This window comes from Agelaius tricolor, unplaced genomic scaffold (genome assembly GCF_023055355.1).
Source record: "Agelaius tricolor isolate 1412-34295 unplaced genomic scaffold, bAgeTri1.0.p SCAF_7, whole genome shotgun sequence".
Taxonomy (NCBI): Eukaryota; Metazoa; Chordata; class Aves; order Passeriformes; family Icteridae; genus Agelaius; species Agelaius tricolor.
Genome location: NW_027269267.1, coordinates 14,943,813 through 14,967,328, shown reverse-complemented (window position 1 = coordinate 14,967,328; position 23,516 = coordinate 14,943,813). Strand labels below are relative to the sequence as shown.

At 42.4% G+C, this 23,516-nt stretch overlaps 1 protein-coding gene across 1 annotated transcript in view; it reads left to right on the top strand.

The window, feature by feature from the left end:
- Positions 1-328: 328 nt before the first annotated feature.
- Positions 329-23,516, top strand: part of SMS (spermine synthase) — a 43,893-nt gene continuing 20,705 nt past the window's right edge. Inside the window, exons 1-4 of the mRNA XM_071430396.1 lie at positions 329-680; positions 14,304-14,424; positions 21,823-21,916; positions 22,642-22,706. Coding sequence (XP_071286497.1) covers positions 344-680; positions 14,304-14,424; positions 21,823-21,916; positions 22,642-22,706 — 617 coding nt within the window. The 5' untranslated portion in view covers positions 329-343. The remainder of the gene's footprint in view (positions 681-14,303; positions 14,425-21,822; positions 21,917-22,641; positions 22,707-23,516) is intronic.

The window sequence follows — 23,516 nt, the reverse complement described above, 5'->3', positions numbered from 1 at the left end:
CGTGGCACTCAGTGCCATGGTCTCGTTGACACGGTGGTGGTCAGTCACAGGTTGGATTCGATATCTCAGACGTCTTTACCAACCTAATTGATTCTGTGATGTTGTGATGCTGTGATCAGTCCTGTAGCTAACTACTGCTGAACACTATTTTTCTGGGCTTGTAATTGCACGTGATTAATGAAATTTGTGGTTTCAGCACGCTGTTTTACAGTTATCCGTTATAAATAAAAAAGACTTTAAACAAAAGGCTTTAAAGACTCCCTGGTCTGGTCCTTCTGCAGGGAGGCACAGTGGGGCCCCTCCATGCCCACAGCGGGCAGCAGGTGACACACGGCCCCTGCCCATGGCCGCTGCTGCTGGACCCGCTCCGCGGCCTCAGCGCCAGGACACCATTACCGGATTTCAGGGGGTGGCTGCAGGTCAGTCGCACCCCCAAAGGCTCCCCGGCCACGCCGAGCGGGGTCTCCGGGCCCGCCGCTTCCCCGGGCCCGCCCCGGGCCCGCCCCGGCCCCGCCCCGCCGCGCTCCCCCGCCCGGCGCCGCCGCAGCCCCGCGCATATAGGGCCGCTCCGCCGCACGGGCCGCGCCGCCGCCGCCGCTCCAGGCATGGCACAGGGCTCTACCTTACTATGGCAGCAGCAGCGCGGCACAGCACCCTGGACTTCCTGCTCGGCGCCACAGGTAACCGGGCTGGAAGGCGGCGGGGGGCGCGCACCTTCCCCACCCCACCCGCCCCGCTGGGTGTCTCGCCGGGGCCGCCGAGCATGAGGCCCGCGCGGGCGCCGCCTCCCCCTCCGGCCCTTTCCCCGGCGTTCCTGCCGGGCCGTGTTTGTCCCCGGTACCAGCCTCTGTCCCTGTGCAGGCGGGCGGCCCGCTGCGGCCTCCTGCCCAGAGCCCGCCGCCGCGGGGGCTGCACCGCCCGGGGGAACCAGCGGAGCTGGGCCGGGCCGGGCCGAGGCGGATGTGCGGGTTCCCCCGCGGCGACTCCGGGCGCCCCAGGGCGCGCTTTCCCCGCGGGGGCAGCGGGCGGCAGGCGCCGAACCGCAGGGCCGGGGGGAGGGAAGCAGAGCCTGGCTCTTGGCGAGCGGCCGGGCCCGGGCACCCCCGAGGCCGCTCTGGCGCTGCGGCTGCCCCGCGCTTGAGGCGGGTGCGAGGAGCCGGGCTGGCGGCTGCCGCCGAGCGAGGCGGGAGTGCGGTGTCACTGCGGTGCTGCTCGAACCTGCTGGAGAACGCTCTTAGCGCTGGAGCGCCGGGCTGTGGCAGGGCCTGACCCCGCGGGTATCTGCAGGGGGCACGTTCGGGCCGGGAGCTGCGGCCACAGCCACGTTTCCCGGCGGCCGAGCCGGGTGGGAAGGTTTGGTGGGGGAAGGGGGGAGCAGCCTGGGCGCCAAAGCGCCTCGCTGAGTGCCGAGCCAGGCCGCGGGCTCCGTGTGGCCTCCGGCACCCGCCCCGGAGCGAGCCTGGCCCTGTGTCGAACCCCTTTCTCCTCCCCAGTTTGGTGTGAAGGCAGTTCCCTGCATCCTTGCAAAGACAAAGTCTTATAAAAGCTTCGTTTGAGAAAGAGATTCCTGACCACAGGGGCTTTGCTGCGAGCTGTGCTCTTTGTGGCATTGCTGCATGTGCACTTCGGAGAGCCGGGAGCAGGAAGGGGAAGGTGATACTGCAGTTGTTCTCAGGGTGTGCTTTTGGGTAGCGTACTGTGGTTTTCACAGTGAAAACCTTTCGGTTTCCCTTTTATACTGAGTTTTTTTCAGGGCGGGTTAGCCACTCTAATGGTGACCTAATGGCAAATAAGATAGTGCTGCTATTTTCCTTGCACCTTGTGCTTGACTAACCTAGTATGAGCAGAATTGGTAAGCTAGACTAGTGTAAAAACTAGTTTCAGAGAAACCAACCAGCCCCCACAATGGCTTCTTTAACGCTGTAGTTCTCTGAACTACCATGGTTTCAGTAGTTACAACAATGACTGGCTTCTGCAGAAGGGTTGAAATTGCCAGGGATAAAGTAGATGCTTTACCTATGGCTTATTTATTGAAAATAAGTCATAGGTATATTATATCCTCTATTATATAAAAAGCAATGCTGTTAGTTAGAGAATGTGGTAAGGACCTTAACAATTGCTTTGATTTTAGGTAGGCTTTTCCACTTGCCTTTGCTTTTGAGGGCAATGTTTGCACCGTCTGACCATGATGGATGGATGTACCTAAGTGGGGTTGGGTTGATGGGCCCACTGTGGAAGTGTTGCTGTGTAGGTCGAAGGAAGGAAGAAGCATTTTTCTCTTCTTACATTTGTCTCAGCAAAACAGGCATCTTCAGTGAGACATAAAAACTTTCAGCAGTGACAGCTCAGTACTTGGTTTGTACTTCTCATGTGGAGTTTTCCCTCTCATCTAGTATTTATGGTGCAAAGCACAAAGGAGTCATCTAAATAGAAAAAAATGGTGAGTGTGCATGTGTAGATTGTATCACAGGAGTTAAACCTTATAGCTTAATCACAGATTCTTAACTAATTGAGTTTTTTTTTCCTCCAAATTAGGTGGTCAGTTAGACTTCTGAATGGTCTGGAATGCCATGAAAATAGCATTTAATAAAATTAAATGTGTGGTTTTGGACCTTCAGATCTTGTGAGGATAACGTGTTTTTTCTAGGTCTCAGCTAAAGCTGTTGCATCTTTCCTTATGGAGAAGGCAGAATCTGTAAACTTGGTAAATGAACAGTACTTTTACCTCAAAACATCAGCTGTGTCCTTGTTTTTGACAAATGTGTATTTTTGTATAGGTATTAATATAACAAAAGTTGCCAGCTTATCATGGATGGGTTAAAAGGGACTTGAAATGTTACCTACTTCCAAGTTCCCTGCCATGGGCAGCCACACCTTGGGTTAGGTCAATTTACACTGAACCACATCCAGCCTGGTGTTGAACACTTTCAGGGATGTGGTATCCACTGCTTCTCTGGGCAGTCTATCCCAATGCTTCACCCCTCACAGCAAAGAATTTTTTCCTAACATCTAACCAAACCTTTTTCTCTTTCAGTTTGAAGCCATTCCCCCTTGTCACTTCAGGCTCTTTTTCAAAAGTTTCTCTTCAGCTTTAAGTTCCCTTCAGGTACTGGAAAGCTGTGACTAGGTCACCTCAAAGCCTTCTCTCTTCCATACTGAACAATCCCAATTCTCTCAGCCTTTCATTGTAGGGGAGATTCTCCAGCTCTCTGAACATCTTGAACTTGGTCATCTCTGGACTTGAAGAGGTCCATGTCCCTCCTGTGCTGGGACTCCAGAGCTGGAGGCAGCATTGCAGATGGGGTCTCACCAGAGCAGAGGGGCAGAATTCCCTTCCTCACCCTGCTGCCCTCAGTGCTTTGGATGCAGCCCAGGACACTGTTGGTTTTTTGGGCTGCAAATACCTGTTGCTGGGTCATGCCCAGCCTCTCACCCACCAGCAGCCCCAAGTCTTTCTAGGCAGGGCTACTCTTGATCTGTTCATCCCCAGAGTTTGTTGATACAAGGAGTTGCCCAGCCCTGGGTGCAGCCCCTTGCACTTGGTCTTGTTTAAAACCTCATGAGATTCCCATGAGCCACTTCTCAAGCTTGTCTAGATCTGTTTAGATGCCATCCCATCCTTCAGGTATGTCAACCATACCACTCTGCTTGGTGCCATCTGTAACTGATCTCTTTGTCTGTGTCATTAATGAAGATACTAAGTAACTGGTCCCAGCATGGAGCCCTTAGGGGCACTTGTTGTTACTGATGTCCACTGGAACTCTGAGCCACTGACCACAACCCTCTGGGGTCACTGTCCAACGATTTACTTATGCACCAACAGTTCACCCACTGAGTGCAGCTCTCACCAATTTAGAGAAAGGGATGTTGTGGGGGATTGTGTCAAAGGCTTTACAGAAGTCCAGCTGTGAATGGCAGCTGTACTTTGTAGAAAGGTTGTACAATAGTTTGTTTCGTTGCAATGCATCTTCCAATAACTGTACATGGTAATGGTTTTTTAATGGGTTTTTCTTTAAGAATCTGCTTGGTCTGAGAGCCATTGTACATAGTTGAAATAATCTGTATATGTTTCTCACAGTTCACTTTTAACATAGCAGCTATCCAATGGCATCATTGTAATTGTCTACCATCAAGACTGAAGATGATTATAAAGGCTGAGATGTTAATAGTTCTCTGGGATCTGTTTATCACTTTCTTCTCTGGTATGTGTCTCTTGTCTTTATCCTCTTCTGAGGCTCTCTGTGAGCGAAGGATGGAGGCTCTTTGTTGCTGCAGGGAAAAGATCTGAAGATGGGATTTTGTCATGTGCTAATACTTGTGCAGCTGGTAGCAACTGCTTGTGCTGCAGAATGGTGTGGATCCTGGTGGGTTATTCTCACTGGCTGACTTACTTGGCATGTCACAAACCCTTTCAACAACAGCCCTGATTTCTTCAGGCAGTCCAGTTGTCTTGCAGTATTTCACAGTGGATCTTGTCATGTATATTCTTCAGGACTCAAATGGACTCAGCAAGAATTGTGAGACTGATAACTCTTATATAGCCCTTTCTTAGTGTTTGCAGTCATCACTTACATAAGGTTGTTGGAAATGCCAGCAGTGTCAATAAAAATGTGGGTCTGGGGAGTTAGAGAAAACAGGTCCTCTTGTGTTGGTTTGAGATGGGGAAACACAGTATTGCCTTGGGAATGGGGTTGTATGAGATGATTAAAGCCATGTACTTGTGCTAAAACCTGCCAGTTTGAAAAAAACTTTACAATAAATTTTTTGTGTACTACAAAAATCTGTATGCTATTAAAAAAAAAAACCAAAAACTTTTCCTGTCTGTGTGCTGTCCTTGTCTTTTTTTGTGTACTACAAAAATCTATATACTATTAAAAAAAGGTCCTTTCGCCTGTCCTTGTAACTATTTCCTCTAATTAGGCACCTCATTAGTTTTTAGGAATAGTCAGTTAAAAATATAAGCAGGGGTGAATCTTTTGATAGCTGGTTAGCACAGCCTGAGTTTCAGTAATGTTCTTTTCAAGAGCTGGTTATATTAGCAACTCTAGAGCTCAGCCCTTTGAACAGAAGTATTTTACTTATCTGTGACCCTGGAGATAAACAGGCAGCTTTAGCAGGCAAACAGCATAGTGTTCCCTATCCTAAAATACAAGAAGATTATTTTAACATTTATAAAAATGGATACAGCTCACTGGCCTTTAATTGGGGCATAGAAAGCTTTAGTTGTGGTCTTTTTGTTAGTCAGAAGAGATGAATTTGAGACTCCTTAAGTTACTTACTTTGAGGGCTTTATTATGGAAGTATTTTCATATTTGATGCCTTATACCTGTAGAGAGTTGATTTTAGATTTACTATATGTTGTAAATCTGCTTGGATATGGGAGTTTTTCCATCCATGCATGAATTTGTCAACAAAGCTTAGTTTTCTTGGTTGCTGTGTATTGAACTGATGGATGTTCTTCAGGTTTCTTTAAGGGGGTGGGAGGAGAGATAATATGAAGACTTGTGAGATTTGGGTTCTTTGCTTCAGAAAGGCAGATTAGTTGGAAATCAGTTGGAATTGTCTCCATGTTTGCTGTTTGGGATTATTGCTGGGGAGATTATAAATAGTGTATGGCACAAGCAGTTGTGCCTGTAATACTGAGGGCCAGAGCACAGATGAGTGAGCTGCTGTTGGAGAGCAGTGATTACCTGAGCTGGCACAGGTACTAAAACCAATGCCTAGGAAAGGAAGCTCTTGGGTGAATTACACACTCTGGGAATGCTGGGGTTGGAGAGAGTGCAGGTAGGGCAATGCTTAAATTAAAGAATTGATGTGAATGTGTGTGTGCACATGATCTGATTTTCCTCAGATTAATGTTTTTTAAGGAGATAGAAAGAAGGGAATGACCTTTTGTAGGCTGAGCATCCTCTGTCAGTAGCTTGCTTCCTGTCTGCAGGCTTGGGTCCACTGCTCGATTCTGACACTGCAGGGGGGGGAAAAATCTTAACTATCAGGTGTTCTGAGTTACCCTCCTAAATATTCTTTCAGTGTTGAAGTTTTTACTTAGGCTATCAAATTGTTAAATATTTGAACTGAATGCAGTTAAAATAATATTTTCATTCTTGTCTTTGTTTGGATTGGAAGTCTTAATGTTCTTCATACAGCAGTACTAAAGTTTTATGTGCTTATTTTTGGCTGTGTTGATCTAAACTTTTGAAGGGGGGGAAGACTTGACAAGGTTTTGAGTTTTACACCTTCTAAAAGCTTTTCTGTTGAGTTTCCTTACTCTAAGAAAGAATTAAGAAAATAGTTTTCTGAAAGGGTAATCTCCTGGGAAGAGGAGTGTTTAGGAGAACTAAATACTGTGGGGAGGGGGGGTTGGGGGGTGCTGCATTGGCTCTTTCTTGCTACTGTCTCTGAAATCTCTGCCCTAACTTCTACCTGGGAAAACACTCCATGAGTTCAGTTGCTTCTGTTTTGAACTGTGTCTTCTTGCCATATTAAAGACAATTTGGAACTGGTGCTGGTTTGCTTTATTTAGCAGATAACAGTTCTAGATGTTGAATCGTTGTTCATCCCATACTAAGTGTGGAAATAGCATATTAGTGTGGAGAATGCAGGAAGAGATGACTGGCATTGAAAACTTGATATTTTTCTTGAAAACTTGTGGTTTCTTTCTCAAGTAAGTCAATCTTGTGTATGAAGGAGTAAGAAGATGTCAAGTTCAGTATTAGTCCAAGCCTAAGATTATAAATAAAGCTCATCAATAAAAGATTTGAGCACTTAGCTGTATAGAGAGTTACTTTTAATTTGATGTTCTCTGGTGAATGCTTTTGTTGCTGGATGTATTAGAGGTGCTAAGGCTTTGTTTTTTTCCTGTGAGACAGATTTTGTTTTTGTGGCTGGAGCTGGCTGCAGTTAGCTGTAAAAACAAGTATATTTGAACTTCTTGTGAGGCAATGGTATCTCTGATCCTTATGGCTAAATTTGACTGGTTCTGTCAAGCATTGGATTGTCTGAAGTGCTGAAACATCTGATTGCAGTGATAACATGCAGATGACAGGCTTATCTCCCTGCCTTATTGATTTATGGTATGTGAACAAAATTTGCTGACTCCTTAGCTATGATCTGTATGTGAAGACCGTGTAAATAAGGCTTAGACAAGACTCAGATGTCTCTGGAGCTTGCAACTGTGTTATCAACCTTTGCTAAAGGTGTGTTTGCAACTGCAGGTGAGGAATGGGTCTGTTTTGGTTGTTTCCTTAGCAGCCTCCATGAGTGGTGTGGGCTCAGCCTGTGCCTTTGTCTGGGCTGTTGTGAGCTGAGCCCTGCAGGTCTCCATGGTCTAGTCCTGGCAGGCCTGGACCAGGAGCTGGCCTGCTGAGTGTCAGAGCACAAATGGGGCTTGTCAGGAGGTGTTAACACAGGTATTAATAGCTTTCCATTTTTAGCAGTAACGACTGCTATGAACTCATTGCCTGCTTTTGTTGGTTTCTAGTTTTGAAGATTAAAATGCTTTATGACTGGAACTCTGAAAATATAATTATCTGATTCTCCAGCATGATGTCAAGTTCTCAATGGCTGCTTGCTCAGACATGAAGGAACTGTCACCTGCAAAGGTGAAGGCTAACGGTGTGGGAGATGTTTGTTGTGAGGCTCATGGTTTGGGGCTGTAGAGCAAATTATTTCTGGAAATTAGGACTGCTTTTGACACATTAGGATTGCCATTTCAGATACATTTCTCTGACCATGCCTCTTAAATAGAAAAGTCCTTGAAAGGAGAGGAAAGTATATAGGACAAGTACTATGCTTAATATTGTTCTAGAAGATGGTCAGGTCATAGGTGATTAAAGTGGCTTGAAAGATGTAAGTAACCAGAAGAGCTGATATTATTTGGACATGCTGAAGTTCTGTTACCAAGTGTGTTTTCTTCTCTACAGCTTTTTTGTGCGGAAGGTCTACAGGTATTTCAACAGATGCTAAGGTTTAAAATGTGAACAGTCTTTGTATGCCAGTTGGTGGACTTCAGTTGTGTGTTACTGGGTGACAAATGAAGTTTAAGGCATTGAAACTACATTTGGTGATACTAAGGCTCAAGTGGAGACCTGTGTTGTTTTGGGATTTTTTTGTAGTTACCAGAGAACTGCTTTGTGATCTGTTGTGCACATTTCCAGAAGATGGGCATTTAAAAAGTTAACTGTAGTAGGATGCCAACCATTACTAACTGCAATTAGATGCGAGATATAGGAGAATACTTTTAAAGCATATATTTAATTAAAAATAGAGAAAGAAATAATTTGTAAATGTCAGAGTGAATGGGGAGGCTCTACTAGTGGTTGAAAATATGGTCCCTAATGTGCTTCCAGACATGATGGTCTTCTAAAATTTTGCCAAAAATGAACAAGGGAAAACCCCTCTCGCAGGTCTCTGTGGTGGATTCTTTTTAGTTTTCCATAATATATTGTTCTGCAGGAATCATCAGGAGTGAGCCTTCAGATATTGATGAATCCACAAGCAGAGGCACCCTATATTTGCACAGTAAATTAGATTTTTTGATAGCCCTGATACAGCAAATCAAGATGAGGAAGAGTGAAGGAATAACTTATTTTTAGTGTTTTTATTCCATTATGGAAGTGGATGGATCTCATAGGCCTGTATTTGCTGAAAACTTGAAATCTTCTGTGGAATTCTCCCTTGAAAGTGATTAGGGAGCTAATGCAAAGGTGATGGTAGTGCAGGGGAGGAGAGAGTGTTGAATTCTCCTTTTTGTAGCTGGGTATTGTTAATGCTTTGAGAGCTTGTTCTGATCATGGTTGTTTTAACCACAATTTCCTTCCTAAAGGACCCTTGGATGCACAGAGAGACTCCTGTTAGCTCTGGTGATCTCGTGGAAGTGCCACTAAGTTCATGCACTTGGTGATGTGACACAGTATAGCTATAGTTACACAGTATAGCATTTAGGTTGTTTCAACATAATAAATCCTTGTGTTTTGCAAGTCTGATATTCTTGCACACAGGCACCCTACCTATCAACTCCCATTCTTCAAAAACCTTAAAGGAAAAGGAAATACAGAGACAGAGCGGGAGGGCTTATTCACTATGTAGCTGGAAATCCTTAAAAATAGGAGTGGGGGAGGTGTTCTGTGGAAACCTTTGGAAAAAGCAGCCTTCTGCTCCTAACCTTGTGTAATACATAATGCAATAAAGTGAGTGCACCAGGAAACTTGATGATCTGTGTTCTCTTGGATGAATTGAGTAGTAGATGACTATTTCCACCTGCTGCCCTCTTAAGCCTCATGCCACACATGATTATTGACTTCTGTGTCTAAGTCAACATAATGAGGATGGTCCTCATGGGTGCAAATTGATTGAAAGGAGTAATTTTAGTATAATTTTCTGCTTCCTGCTGTTTTCTTCTTTTGCAGAGCTGGCAAGGACAAAACAAAGGATTTTTCCTGTATGTGTGTTCTGATGGGAGACTTTGAAACTTAATACTCAGAAGGTGTATGTTGCTAAAGCCAGTTATTAATTTGCATCTGTTAACACATCAGGAAAAATCTACCTGCTTTGTTCTGGGCAGTTATGAAAGCAGGGGTCTTGGGGTGTGCTTGGAGGCTGTACTCTCATTCTTGTGAGGCGTGGGGTTATCTTGTTGTTGGAGGACAAGGCTCAGCTTAGGCAACTGTTGGCATTCTGACTTTAGTTGAGCCTGCAATATTGCTGTGAAAACTCCAGATAGTCTGTTTCAAACACCAGTGTGCCCTCCTCACTCATTTTCCATGCAGGTAGATCCTTTTAACTAGCACAAAATAATTACAATTCTTAAGTTTTCTAGTTCTAAGAAAAAGATTGCCATGCAGGAGTTGATGACTAAGTGATAACAAATTATCTGCAAATTATCATGTACTGCTCTACCTGGTCACATACAATGGAGAGAAGGACCTGGGAGGAGGAGGCAGCTGTTGATTTTCCATAAACTGTAGTGACTTTTAGCTTTTTTTTTTTTGGTTTTTATTTCTGTTTTCTCAAGTGCTAAAAGAATCTAGGACATGCAAAATACATGGGAGCCTGAAGCTCCTCCTTGGCTCTGGATTTTTAAAGCTTATGAACAATTTGCTCACCAAACATTTCTGCTGCAAACTTCTTAATTCTGCAGTTTTTTCATGGTTGAGATTGAGATACAATATTGGCATTGGAAAAATGCCTTGGATCAGTCTGTGGGTGAGATTCCCTGTACACCTGCGAGCCTGAGGACACTGTTTCCAGTAAGAGATGGTGGTGGAAGGGGCTGCCAGTTTCACTGTGGTGAGCTCAGTGCCAGAGCAGTCAGGTGTGCATCTGCAGCAGGTTGGAGGCACCCTCTCCTGCTGCTCCTCCTGAACTGCCCCTGGACCTCAGCTGCCTAGAAATGAATCTCTTCTGTCAGGTGTGTTCCTTTCATCACTTGCATGTGGTGCCCTCCCGCTCTGTCTCTGTATTTCCTTTTCCTTTAAGGTTTTTGAAGAATGGGAGTTGATAGGTAGGGTGCCTGTGTGCAAGACTTGCAAAACACAAGGATTTATTATGTTGAAACAACCTAAACAGCTCTGAACTGAAACAATATGCCAGCACTTCAGGTTGCTATTTACTCTTAGCATATTCTGCATCTTGATTCCTAATGTATGCTAACTCTTTCATGTATTCTTAATGAAACACTTAGTTTGATTTATTTTCTTCACCTTTCTCTACTGAATATTTAGCTGCCAAGGGAAAATTCATCAGTTGCTGAATCATATATAAGTGCTTTGATGTGTTTTATTGTTTTGGTTATGCTATATTCTCACTTGCTAGAAGAAATGATTGAAAATCAGGGTAAGAAAAATTTGAAGTTAGAAGTGGGGTGAGTATTTTCAATGAGAATTAATCTGTTCCCATAGCTTACTGAAGTTTTGTTAATTGTAGGGCATGAAGATGTCTTAATCCAGAATATTTTTAGAGGTAGTCTGGCTCAATAGCAGATGATTCCAACACTGAGCTCAAGTATGAGGGTAGAACTAGCCAGTGTTGTGCATGAGGCCAGACTTGGTGCTTACAGTGACTCTGGACTTTGCCCTCATGTTCACAGATTACTGTCAATTACTGACTGCTTTGCTGCTTAAATTCAGAGGAGCATCTGCAACTGCTGCAAGTCTTCTCTTCAGATGTGGCAGGGTTCAAAAATCTTCTGGCTAAACTGGGCATTAACTCTTTTGAAAAACACATATTTCAAATCCTGTACATTTTGTTCCTGTTCTCTGAAGTTGAAACTCATTTTTCATTATTTCTGGGAGATAATTATCAAATGCCTAAATCTATATTTCATACTTTGTATCCAGAGTTTGTTTCTTTTGTTCCCGAATAACAAAAAATGTAATGATACTCGAATAATCATTTAGATGTAGATTCAAAGGTGTTCCTGTTGTTTTAATCACCATTGTCCTATTTGCTTATCAATGCTTGATAAGAGCATATCTGAGCTTGGAGTGAGGTGGTGACAAGTGGATTTGGGTGAGATATCCTGAGCTCACTGAAACTTCCTGATGCCTTCAAGCAACCACTTAAGGCCTCAAACATTTTATAACGGAATCTCCAACTTAAAAGAATTAATTAGCCCTCCAAGGCAAATCTTGTGTGGTATAACTAAAAGGATACCTGGTGAAAAAAGCATGTTGTTGTTTTAATTTCCTAAAGTTAATAGCATAATAGGGAGAGCTTAATCAAGCTTGTACCTGGGTTCTTAGCAAAGAACTTTGTGGCTGAGTGATGAGCTGTATGTGAGGGGTTGATCTGTTCATGGAGCAGAAAAATACCGGTGATGAGTTGTCCTGCAGTGTCTGCCAAGATGCACCTAGCAGGATTCCTTAAAGCTGTTGAAAACAGGCTAAATGTGTTATGAGGACTTCAGTTCTTTCAGTCTGTTTGCCATCTTGCTGCTGAGTCTTCCAGAAGCTGCAGAAGTGAGGTGGTTTGGGGGTTGGTTGAACACTGGTTCAGTTTGAGTCTCATGTCATTTTACTCTTGGCCCTTGGAGGGTATGGCATGCATTAGTAAACAGGGTTTTTAATGTTTTTGTGGTGGTGGCTTAAGAAGTAAGTGGTGAAAGTAGGCATTTGTTGTGAAAAAGATGGAGAAGTTAAAGGAGTTGGGAAGGAAGCAAATGCTGCTGAGGAAGTGGGGACTGCATGTCTGAAGTGACAAAAATTCTTTGTGCATGTACTGGCATTGGAGCAGCTGCTCTTACCTTCTCCAGAAACGGCTGATGCCTGCCAGAAGCTGCAAGTTCAAAGTGAGCCTTGCAAAGGTCCCTTGCTAGAGCAAGGCAGAGATTAAAACCTGTTTAAGAGCTGTGGCTCATAGTTATGGCCCCATTTATCTATTCTTTTGATGTCTGAAAAACATGTTGGTTTGATTGCTGGCCCACTTGTAACTGCTGTAACCATGGTTACTGGGCAGACAAGCTGTGTACTCTGAGCCTTATTGCCTGTGCCCTCGTAGAACCTGACACTGGATAGGAAGTCTAAAATCTTACTGGTACAGATGATGCATATTTTTACAGAAAGTTAGGGGAAGGAAGAAGTTTCATGGTGGCAGTGTGCTGGGGTGTTTCATCAGTGGTGCTTCTGACTAAGAAGGAACGAGCAGTTAAATAATTCACTGTGGTCTAACAAAATTTAGTTTTGTTGGTTCTATTTGCCTTTAGCTTGCAACGTGGAGTTGAGTGAGATTTAGAAAATGAAAAATAAATCTATCTCAGAATATACATTGAGATCAGATAGAATGAGCAATAAGCACAGCCTTCCAACTTCTATTAAATATCCTTGGCTACTGGGGAATTGGCTCGCTCTTGGTTTTACTTGAGGAAAGGTAAATACTCTGTCAGTTGCTTCAGTCTGTCTGGTTGAAGCATTCAGAGCAATTCAAGTCTGGGGTTTATGGATGGGCAAGCATGTTTCAAGCAATCAGATTTTTACCTTAGTCTACTGTGGAATTGGATAAAGATGATTGATTGAGAAACTTTGATTTATTTGGTATGCATCTGTTTTCAGTTCTTTGTGCCTTGTACAACTCCATCTTATCCTGGGAACTATTGCTGGTTATGTCCTCTGGCTACCTTTACTGACTTCCAGTGTATATGCATTCTGGGAGCAGGGGTAAAACAAAATAAGTACCTTGGGAATAACTCTTTAAGAAAGTCACACTGGGGAAGATTGTCTGTGCTGGAGCATTTGGTTGTAAACTGTCTCCATACTAAATCTGTGTCAGGTGATGTCTCTGGTGGAGGTACTAACTCCTGGTTATATTGTTGCCATATGGCATGACCATGGTGGCTTAGTTCTGTGTTTTGTGAAGTGGAAGTGATGCTGCTTGCCTTCCAGGGACAGCCAGTAAATTAATGTTTTGTTAGGTCTCCTCACTGACACTGGTGGGCTAAGTCTTTCCAGTTTTGTTCCTGTTCTGCTAAGTGCAACTTTAGGAGCATCTTCCACTAATTCACCTTGTCAACTCCAAAATAAATGGGCAAAGCTTGCAACTTGTTTTTGAGACACTTATTTGAAGAAACTAAAATTGTTCATTAAAGCTATGTTGTGGGTAACAAAACCCCCACAAAACTGTACAGCAAACTTGAAACTTCTGAATTTAACATATTCTGACTGAATAAATACCTTTATGGACAAATTATCAGCTTGCTTTTGAAGGTAGTTGTACCAGAGTAATGTCAGTTATTTCCAAGTGAGTTTTTGTGTGCTCTTCTGAGTTCTTATCCATAATATCCTGAAGATTTCAACTGGGGTCTTGCTCTGGCCTGGGTGTTAGAAGAAAGGATGTTTGTGTAGGGTTAGGGTGGATAGGTTGGTCTTTGATGCCTTTGTAGTTATCCAGTATTACAGCTTAACTTTTTTTGAGGTTTCTTGTCAGTGCTGTGGGGTTTTTTGGGGATTGCTGTTTGTGTAGTAAGTCATTTTAAAAGAAATTATGTGAGTAAAGACTTGTTTGGATTGTGATATAGTATATGATCAATAGTAGCTGTAATAAAAATACTCTGATTATATCCATAGTAGGTAACCATTTTTGCTCAGGTGAGAAAACTGATTTAAAGTTGTTTAGATACCCATCCACTGTGAAATATCTCTGGGTAGATGAGGATGGGCAGAAGAGAAAATGCATGAAAGAGTGTTCAAATGGTACTTAAAGAAAAATTAATCCAGGCTTCCAGGAAAAACTTTCCAGCCTCTAAAAAAAGGCAGAAATAATTTGAGTGAAAAATCCTCACTGATTTATGTTTTTCTCTCTTAATCTTGCAGCTGATTGTAATGCCGTTCTTAAAGCTCTACAGCCCATTTTTCAGGAGCAGGGAATGACAGAAACAGTTCATAACTGGGAAGACCATGGTTATTTAGTAACCTACATCAAAAAAAATGGCAGGTGAGTGGATTTTTCTTTTGATTATGTCACTGCTGTCCGTCCTGAAAGTATTTTTTTCTCCCTCTATTGAACCTCCTGTAGTGTTGACAGGGCAGGCCATCCTTTTATCAGCCTTGTGGATGAAGTAGCTATGATAAAGCAGAATATTGTTTCTCATCTGGACTATGTCATCTTGCAGTTTGGATATCAGAAGGTTGAACTGGTCAGTCTAATCTGTACCATGGAATGGTGCCTTGGTCTCAGCACTAGTGTCCTTCCAGATGCAGGAAAGCTCAAGTCAGTTGAATGTATTTGTAATTTTCTGACCATTAAATATGTCTAAACATGTTGGAGTCTAACCTTGGCATGTGAACAATGACAGCTTTGTGTCTGTCTGTATTTACATGCTGTTCTATGCTTCAAATTCTCAAGCAGCTTCTGAGGTAATTAACAGCATGATAAGGGTCGTTGGTGTCATTAGTGACACAAAAGCTGAGTCTGCTGGGACAAAGTGATAAGCAAAACTACATTCACTTTATTTCCAGATGCTGCTTCACAGTTAGTTGATTATGGTGTACATTAATCTGGTCTATTTATAAGTAACTACCTTGGTTTTATTGCACTAAATTTCTTTATTGTTATTCAGTTACCTGTTCTTGTTATAATTGTGGCAGCTGCTGCTTTGTGGTTGCCTGTTTTCTGTTTTTTGCTGGTTGGATTTGTTTTGTTTAGTTGTTTGTTCTGTTTGTTTGTTTAATTGGGATTTTTTTGTGGGAGGGTTTTTGGGACCCAAACTAAGGTAACAAGTAAGTGGATATGAGTAGTTCTATGTTTATCATTCTCAGTTATGCTCTATGAAGTTTTTATTATATTTCAGTTAGCTTTTCAAATGTGGTGCTGGCTTTTTCTGCTCAAAATTACTTGTTTTTTATGCTTGATGCATCTAGAAAAACCTGTTAGTTGTATCTTGCTTTTGTACAGTCTTCTTTATTTTGTCTTTAATTATATGTGCTTTTATATTCTTCCTGAATAATTTGATCAACATTGCAGTTCTGGTAACCTTTTGACTCTGAGTTGGTGAAAATATAGAAAAGTTGGTAATTTTCTTCCTCTGTAACAGTTGGTAAATATCCTTCCTCTCTATTGAGTTAAGCCTTCATGTAATTCTAAAAAAATAATATCAAGGTTCTACCAACTCTGAAGAATTAAAAGATAATACCTAAAAGTAAAAAGAAGTTAGAAGATTAAAAGGTTGGTTTTATTTGATTACATGGCCTCATGTTGCTTTTCTGCATTTCCTTGAGTGTTAGAGGTATATGAGCTGTGAATTCTCAGATTGGGTTTTCTTGTTGCAAATTCATCTGATCATTCTCCTGAAGATGATAGCATCTTCTAAAGGAGCAGTTTCAGAGTTAAATTGCCTGTCTTTTGATGTGTTCCAGGAACTTCCTAGAAAACAGTGTTTTGTTGCATAACTTTTCCAGGAGATAAGTGAACTGGCACCTGGAAGCATCTCTGAGAAAGGCTCTTATAAAAACCTAAATTTTAAAATATTTGACTTGATTGCTCTTGTTACACTATCAGCTGAACACATGCATAGGGGAACTTTCTGTGAGTTTTGGGACCTCAGCAATTTTGTTTCCTCTGGTTATACAACAAGCCTGAATACTTTTTTTAAGGTAGCCCTAAACAATATATTTCTGCTAGTGTAGTTTGTATTTGTTTGATGTAGTTTCAGTCAACGTAAACAAATGAGGTTGTAAACTCATAAAACTCAACAGACTGGACAGTCAAATAACCTTGCAAAACAAACACGTTTCACAAATTGTAAGAATGAACTGATGAGCGTATGGATTTCAACTGACTAAATAATTAAAACAGACCTTCCTAGTTCTGTTTTAATACCAGCAAGTTTGTCTGCACTTATCTTAGTGCCTTAAAATATCATGCATTTTAATCAGCATAAAAATATTACCTGACACAACTAGGAAGAAAGTAGCCAGGGCATGTAGGCTTTTCCTCTTCTTGCCTTGCAAAACACTCACTGTTTTGGAAGGCAAGAAGAGGAAAAGCCTGCATGCCCTGGCTTCATTTCCAGCAGCAGCTTGTAGTAAAACTTGGAAAAAAGAATTGTGATGTAGGTATGTCACAGCAGCTCTTGTAAGGATGGCTGGCTACAACTTGTTACAAGCTCCCTAGAAGGAGAGATGGAGGGGGTGCTGTGAGTAAGGGTTTTGTGAGCATGTGCACACAAACATGTTTTTAGCCAGCCAAAGGTGACTGAGCCATTGCAAGACAGATGTGCAGTTGATATAACAAGTTGGGTACTAATCCCTGGGAAAAATATCTGAGATGAGATAGTAATGTGTTGCTAACCAGTGTGTGTACTCCAAAGTTTGCTGAGATAACCCCCATAGCCTGCAGGGTGCCCTGTGCTGCAGTCTGTGGAGTTGTGGGCCCTGTTGTTGACAAAGCTGTCTCTGACAAAGCCACCAAGTGAACAGCTCCATGGAGGGCTGCACTGCTGGATGAATTGGAGCTGATTTGGGGATTAAGACCTGCTTTCCTGTTGTCATTACCAAAGCAACAGATCCCTGTTCTCTTTTGTCCAAAGCTAAGCAAGCAAAAGTCATATGTGGCAACTCTACCTGGTCCATCTACTTTGTGATTTGTTCTGACAAAAAACCTAATTGAGGGAGGTTCAGCTGAAAATATTTACTAATGGGGTTGTCAACACAAGGCTCTGGAGGGGGGCAGGGAATGGCTCACTTGAGCCACTCAAGTTCTCTGAAGTGGTGGGGATAGATGCATTCCTCTGTGCTTTGCCAGCCCCCTTGCCCAAACTCTGCTTGGGGAGCTGTAGCATGTGCCAGAGTGGAGCTGTGGCTCTTGAGTTTTGAGTCTCAAGCAGTCTTGTTTTTCTGAGCTGTGTGTTTTTAGATTCCTTCTAAAGTGGTTTGTAGGGTCACATTAAGCAGCATGCTTTTACTGAAATGTCACTATCTTGGACTAAACAGTTAAAAGTTAGGTTTAAAACGTGAAATTTTTATCTTATTTAGTGTATATGTGACTTTGTACAGTCATACTGCCCAGTATATTTCAACAGATGGAAAAGTGTTGTTACATCTAAGTTAAGGAGAAAAATCAGTGCAGCTAATCTTTAGAAACTGCTATCTTCTCAACTAATGCTTAGTTTTAATCTCATTACTGCTTGTGAGCAAGTAGCCTTTTATTATACTGTACAGAGCTATCAGAGTTTTTTTCCCATGTAAATCTGTGCTCCTTCTTTTATCATGTTCCATCTTGAAGTTCTTCATTAACCCCCAAAACCTGAAACTTGAGTCATGGTTTCTGCAGTAGAAGAGTGTCTTTTAGAAAAGCTTTGACCTCCTTTATAGCACACATCCATTTTTAACTTTGGTGTCTGACTTCTTGTTTAGAGAAGTATAATCCTACTGCACTTGACTTCACTGTTCACAGCAGTGCAAGCTTTACCCAGTTGAATTTGGTTTCTGTGTCACAGAGATGCTGATGAATATGTTAACACTGTGAAGGGGGAGGGGAGTGTGTTTACTTTTTCCTTTTCTTTGTTAGTCTTTTGCTAACCACTCTGTATGCTAGACAGCATATTTTAAAGGAGCAGGATGAACATTCCTCAGCTCTTTATTTCAGGCTAAAATGTTGTAGTTGCCTATAGAGTGACCCAGAGTGTAAAAATGGGCTGAAGAATAGGAAGCAGTTGGTAGGAATCAGCAGCAGCTGCCATGATACCTTTTATTGATTTAATTTTCTTATTCTGTAAAAACAGAAGTGGACTAATGGTATAATGAAGAAATGTGATTGCCTAGCTCCTTAAGGTCCCTCAAGTACTTTGTAATTAATGTGAAGAACTTTAAAACAGAATGTTTTAGTTAAAGTGTCATGCCATTTTCAAAAATTGTACGTTTCCCTAGTATAAGCAAATTTTTATTTCCTCTCTCATTGAGTAGTTTGGCAGGTGATACTTTTAGTGGCAAGTTGTTTTTTAAATACTTGAATTATTCTCTTTTATAGTGATTCAAAGTTAGTCAGCAGATAAAAGCTTTGATGGGTAAGGAGGAGTTTGTAGGTACCTGTCTTTCTATGCAGCTTTATTCTCTGGGTGTGAGGGTTTGGGAAATCCTTTCTTGGGTATGTGTGATTGTACTGTTTCATTGTACTCAGCAGTACAAGTAACTAAGGTAGGATGTTGCATTTTGGGTTAGAATATTTTGATCTTTGCTTCCTAGTTCTGTTTCAAGCAGTTACTTTTTGATTTGCTCAGTTTGGAATTATTTGTTGACATCTGATGTTTTCTGATGTTCAGGTGCTAAGATGCAGCACTCAGTAGAATTGTGTCTATAGCTGACACCTGTGCATACAAGCACAAAAAGCTTGAGCACTGCCTTGGAGGATGTGACAGATATGCAGGTGCAGCAGCAAGTGGAGTGTTCTTACAGTGGGGGCTGCTTTTCAGGTGCAGATTTCCTTGCCAGATGGAAAGGAAGAGGATACCTCCTCACCGAGCTTTTTTTTCCTCTTGTTACTTTTATGAAATTACATGCAAGCACAAACAAGAAGTGAGGCAGGTGGCTTTTTCTTTTTAAACAGGTATTGTATTTTTCAGGAAGATGAGACAGTAGGGGCTAATTTTGAAGCAAACTTTATTTTTCCCCTATTGGATTCTAAAGTAATCTTTCCTGTATATTCATAGATTGAAAATGGAAACTATTTTCATTGTTTTAAAGACCCCTCTCCCACATATTAAAAGAGCAACTGCTGATAAAAACTTGCATTGATATATGTTCTGCCAAGCAGAAAAATGTAAAGTGGCAAAAGCCAGCACAGCCTTTGCTGTCTGCTGACTAAAGCTGGTAACTTTTTGTGGGTTCGGCTTTGGCCTACCACTACTGCATTAATACTACTTAATACTGACTGTTCATTTTTGAGTACACTTGGCTGTGTACTTAGATCTTTACAGGCATTTTAGCTTATTTTATGTGTCTCTTTTCATCCAGATAACTTATAGCCAAGGTATAACTTGTATTATTGTTGATAATTTTGAATTTCATTCAAGGTTTTTTTTTTAATCATAAACTAGTTGAGAATATCAGCCAGAAACTTGGAAACTGTTGGAACTTGAAGTTTAGTCCCATTACACAGCCTGCTGCCTGCCTTTCATGTCTTCCCCCTTGCCCCAGGTGTCAGGACCCTTCTGTTCTGCTAGAGGTGACAATTGGATGAAATGGATGGTTCTGCAGGCTGTTGTCTCTGTATTCTAATGCCATCATACCACTTACAAATCTGAAGTTGTGTGGCTGTACTTTCAGAGCAACTCTGCCCCTCTCACCTCCCACCTCAAAGCAGGGGCAGGAATATCCCCTGCTGAGGCTCTCATGGAGTCACAGGGCAAGTGAAGATGTCAGCTGTCAAATCTTATGACAGCTGTGTGATTCTTCTAGGAAATTAATTTAAAAGAGAACTTGAGTCATGGGACAGTCAATCTGTTGCTCATTTGTGCCAACAGCAAATTCCAGAATATGGAAATAAACTGATAAAAAGTTTTTCTAACAGCAAAAATATTTGACACCATGCCAGTTTTCAGGGAATCAGAGCTGTCTTATGAGCTGCATACACATTTTTCTGTCTGTATTGCCATAGCTCTGAGGGCCTATGGACTTCATCCTCTTCACTGTGAATGGTCATGTCCAAAGCCTGCTGGAGTGACCAATACTTCCATCTTCAAAGTTCTGCTCTTTTGTCCTTCTTTCCTTTAAAAAACCCCAAACCCTCATGCAGACAGAATCCTGGTAGGCTTTTGTGATTCCTCACCAAAACCCTGTGTCGGAGGACACCTAGTGGGGAAGCTCTGGGATGGAGGGGGGGAGGGCTGCTCCAAGGTGGTGACAGTCTGTGTGCTCTGGGTCTGCATGTGTGTAGTAAATGGAAATAAATGCCTTTTCTTCTGGGTACAGGACCTGTCTGCAGAGTCTTGAGGAAAGACTCAGACTGCCCAGACCCATCCTCTGAAGATAACTTGGTGACAGTAGTAACACATTAGAGCTGCAGATCACTGCTGTTCCAAAGCCACTGCTGTTTTTTTTCTTGAGTTGCTTCAGTCAGTTTCATAATTTGATTGTTTTACAGTTACCAGAAGTTATCTTCAGATAACACACAATATTCAGGGGTTTGTCTCTGACTGCAGCTGAGGGCTGAAGGTCCCAGCACCATGGGGGAGGTGGTGTTCCTATAGAGGCTCACAGTTTGCAAAAGGGACTCTGGAAGAGACAAAAAAGGTGGGAGTGGTGGGGAGATGAAAGATCATGTAAACTTTGTCATAACAAGAGTTCGTTTGTGTTCCTTTGGGACTGAGTAGGGTGATAAGAGGAGACAGGCAGAGAATGGAGCATTCAGAGAATGATACAGCTTTATCTGAGGTTTCTGTGTTGTACTAGTGCATTTCGATCCCTGAATACCCTTTCTTTGTTCAGCCATTCCTGTTCTCATCCCCTCTTCTGCTTTTGTTTCCGGGGTATGTTTTTCTCCTCCGCTTCCTTTGTAGCCTTTCTGTTTCTTTTTGTCTTCTCTCCTCCCTAGAATAGGAAGGATATTGACTCTGCTACACTGTTTCATTGTGTCCTTCCCCACTGCCCTTAGTTCTTGTTTTCTTCGTTGCAAGTTCTTGGAGATTCACTGTTAGTTCAATGGTGAGGCCTTGCTCTTTGGTCTTTAAATGTTTCTGTAGTAAATATACAGTAGGAGTTTTGTTGACCTTGCATGTGTATTCATCAATGAGAGTTTGCTGCTGCAATTTCTTTGCCAGTCAGAGCTGTGGTTTGCTCCACTATGCTTATTGTTTTTCACTTACAGATTTTTATTCAGCTTTGAATGTGATCAGTGTCTCTGAATTGTTACTATAAAAAAAATTTAGAAAACAACCAACAAAAAAATCAAACTACCAGTCCCAACCACCCTGTCTGCAAAACAAAACAGAGACACACCCTCAGAAGTGAAGAGGAAAATATAGAGGAAGGAAAGTGTCCAGATGTTTTCTTAAGGATTGTTTTCAATTAAAAAGCCTAAACCAACACAGCTGTTCCAGCAGGCCTTGTAGACTAGCAAGCAGCGTATTCTCATTGTACCATCGTTGCTGTGGCTTAAGCACCCTGTTTCACTGCCTTGCTTCCTACTTGGTTTTATTAGTTGTGTAGTGATGAGCAAGTTCTTGCAACTTTGTTTGCTCATTGTGACTTGAAGAGGAAGACTTGAGCTGGTACTGCCAACAGTTACAGATGATGGGGAAAAATATACTAATTCTGAACTTTAATATAACTTGCTTTAGATTTTCTTTCCATACTCTGATTTTTGATAATAAATTTGTCATCACTGTCTCTGTTGTAGTTTTGCCAATTTGAGAATTCACCCTCATGGACTGGTGTTGGTGGATCTGCAGAGCTACAATGATGACATGAAAGGAAGAGAAGAAGTTGATCAGGTATGAGTGTTGCTTATCTTAGGATTACCTAACTGTATGGGGAACCCCTTTTTAGTCAGGTCTGTCAAAGTCTATCATGGTAAAAGATTCAAAATGTTGAAGTCAGTTCAAACCTGGATGCTCACTGTTGAAGTTGTGCACACGTTTGAGTGCATGAATGCACACGCTCCTCTGCAAGTACTGGCCTTGTGTTTTTTGTCAGAGTTGTGAAAATACAGCAGCTTTGGTTAGGGCTTGGGTCTCTTCAGCTACCCAGGGCAGTGTGGGAGGACTTGAGATGCTCAGCCTGCAGCCTGGCTTATTAGTGTGAGACTTCTTTGTACTCTGTGCTGGGAGATGGGAAGCCTCCATACTCAATCTTTTGCCCCATGGAGAAAAACAGCTTCCTCTTTTCTGGCATGAAGGCTCTAGACATTGAATCTTGCAGGGGAAGAGCCCACTGCTGTAGCAGGAATGGAACTTTGAAGAGTTCTCATGTTCCCTCTTTGGATGTGTTGTCCTGGAGAACAGCTAAATGCAGTGATGACAGCTGCTGAAATGTGCACATTCTTGCTGGTAACAAGGCTGAGGAGACCAGCTAGTTGCTCATGGGCTTCTAGTGTTACATTTCAAAGCCTTTTTGTAGCAGGTGCTGCATTATTGACTTCCAGGTAGGCTAATTTGACAGATATTTTGCATTAAGTGCTGATCTACAAATTCTACCTCTTGTTTGCTATTTTTTGCAGCTTCTAAACAAAGTAGAAGAAAGAATGAAAGAGTTGATTCATGGTAACATAAAAAGGGTGAAACGGTAAGTTTGTACCTCTACTTCTGTATGTGGCTTGTCTGCATAGTTACTAAAGATAATAAGCAAGTTAGGCTTTGCTGTAATGCAGTGAGTAGCCTGGAGTATGAAGGTATGGATGGGGTTTTTTTTTAGTTTCTTTTGAGGATTGCATGAACTAGCGAGAGAAAATGAAGCATGGAAGCAGGAGCAGACTGCTCTGAAAGAGCCAGGGGGGCAGAGGAATAGGCAAGGGCATAAACTGTACCCTGTGGGCCACATGCCAGAGCTCATGGAGAAGCTGAGCTGATGATGGTCACCAGGATCAGACCCAGCCCTGTGGCTGCCAGGCTGGGCTGTAGTACTGAGGCAACTCTGAGCACAAGCTGGGTGTCAAGGATCAGCAAAAGACTTGGGCAGGTGGGGATAGAGGGGATAGAGCTGCAGTGCAGCTCTGGCACAGGGACCAGGGGTGAGCATTAGAGCTAAAATGGAGCTCAAGCCCACAGAGGCTTTGCCCTGATAAGGTTTCCTGCAGTCCTTTCTCACATCTCTGCCTCTGCTGTGCCTTATGGTGCTCACTGTGGGTATGTGTGGTTTAGGGACCTGCCAAGAAGGTAGCTATGTTTTGTAGCAAATTTTTATAATTAAACTCAAGGATGGAGACTTTGCAAGCCCTTTGTCAGTTTGGATTATTTAAATTCAAGGCTGTGTGTTAAAATTTAAGGACTCAAATTGCAGCTCATGGCCTGGTACTGAAATAACTTTCATACTGGATGTGGCTTGTTGTTATCTTCGTGGTGGCTGTTTGGCAGCTTACCTTGAAGCCACGGAGCA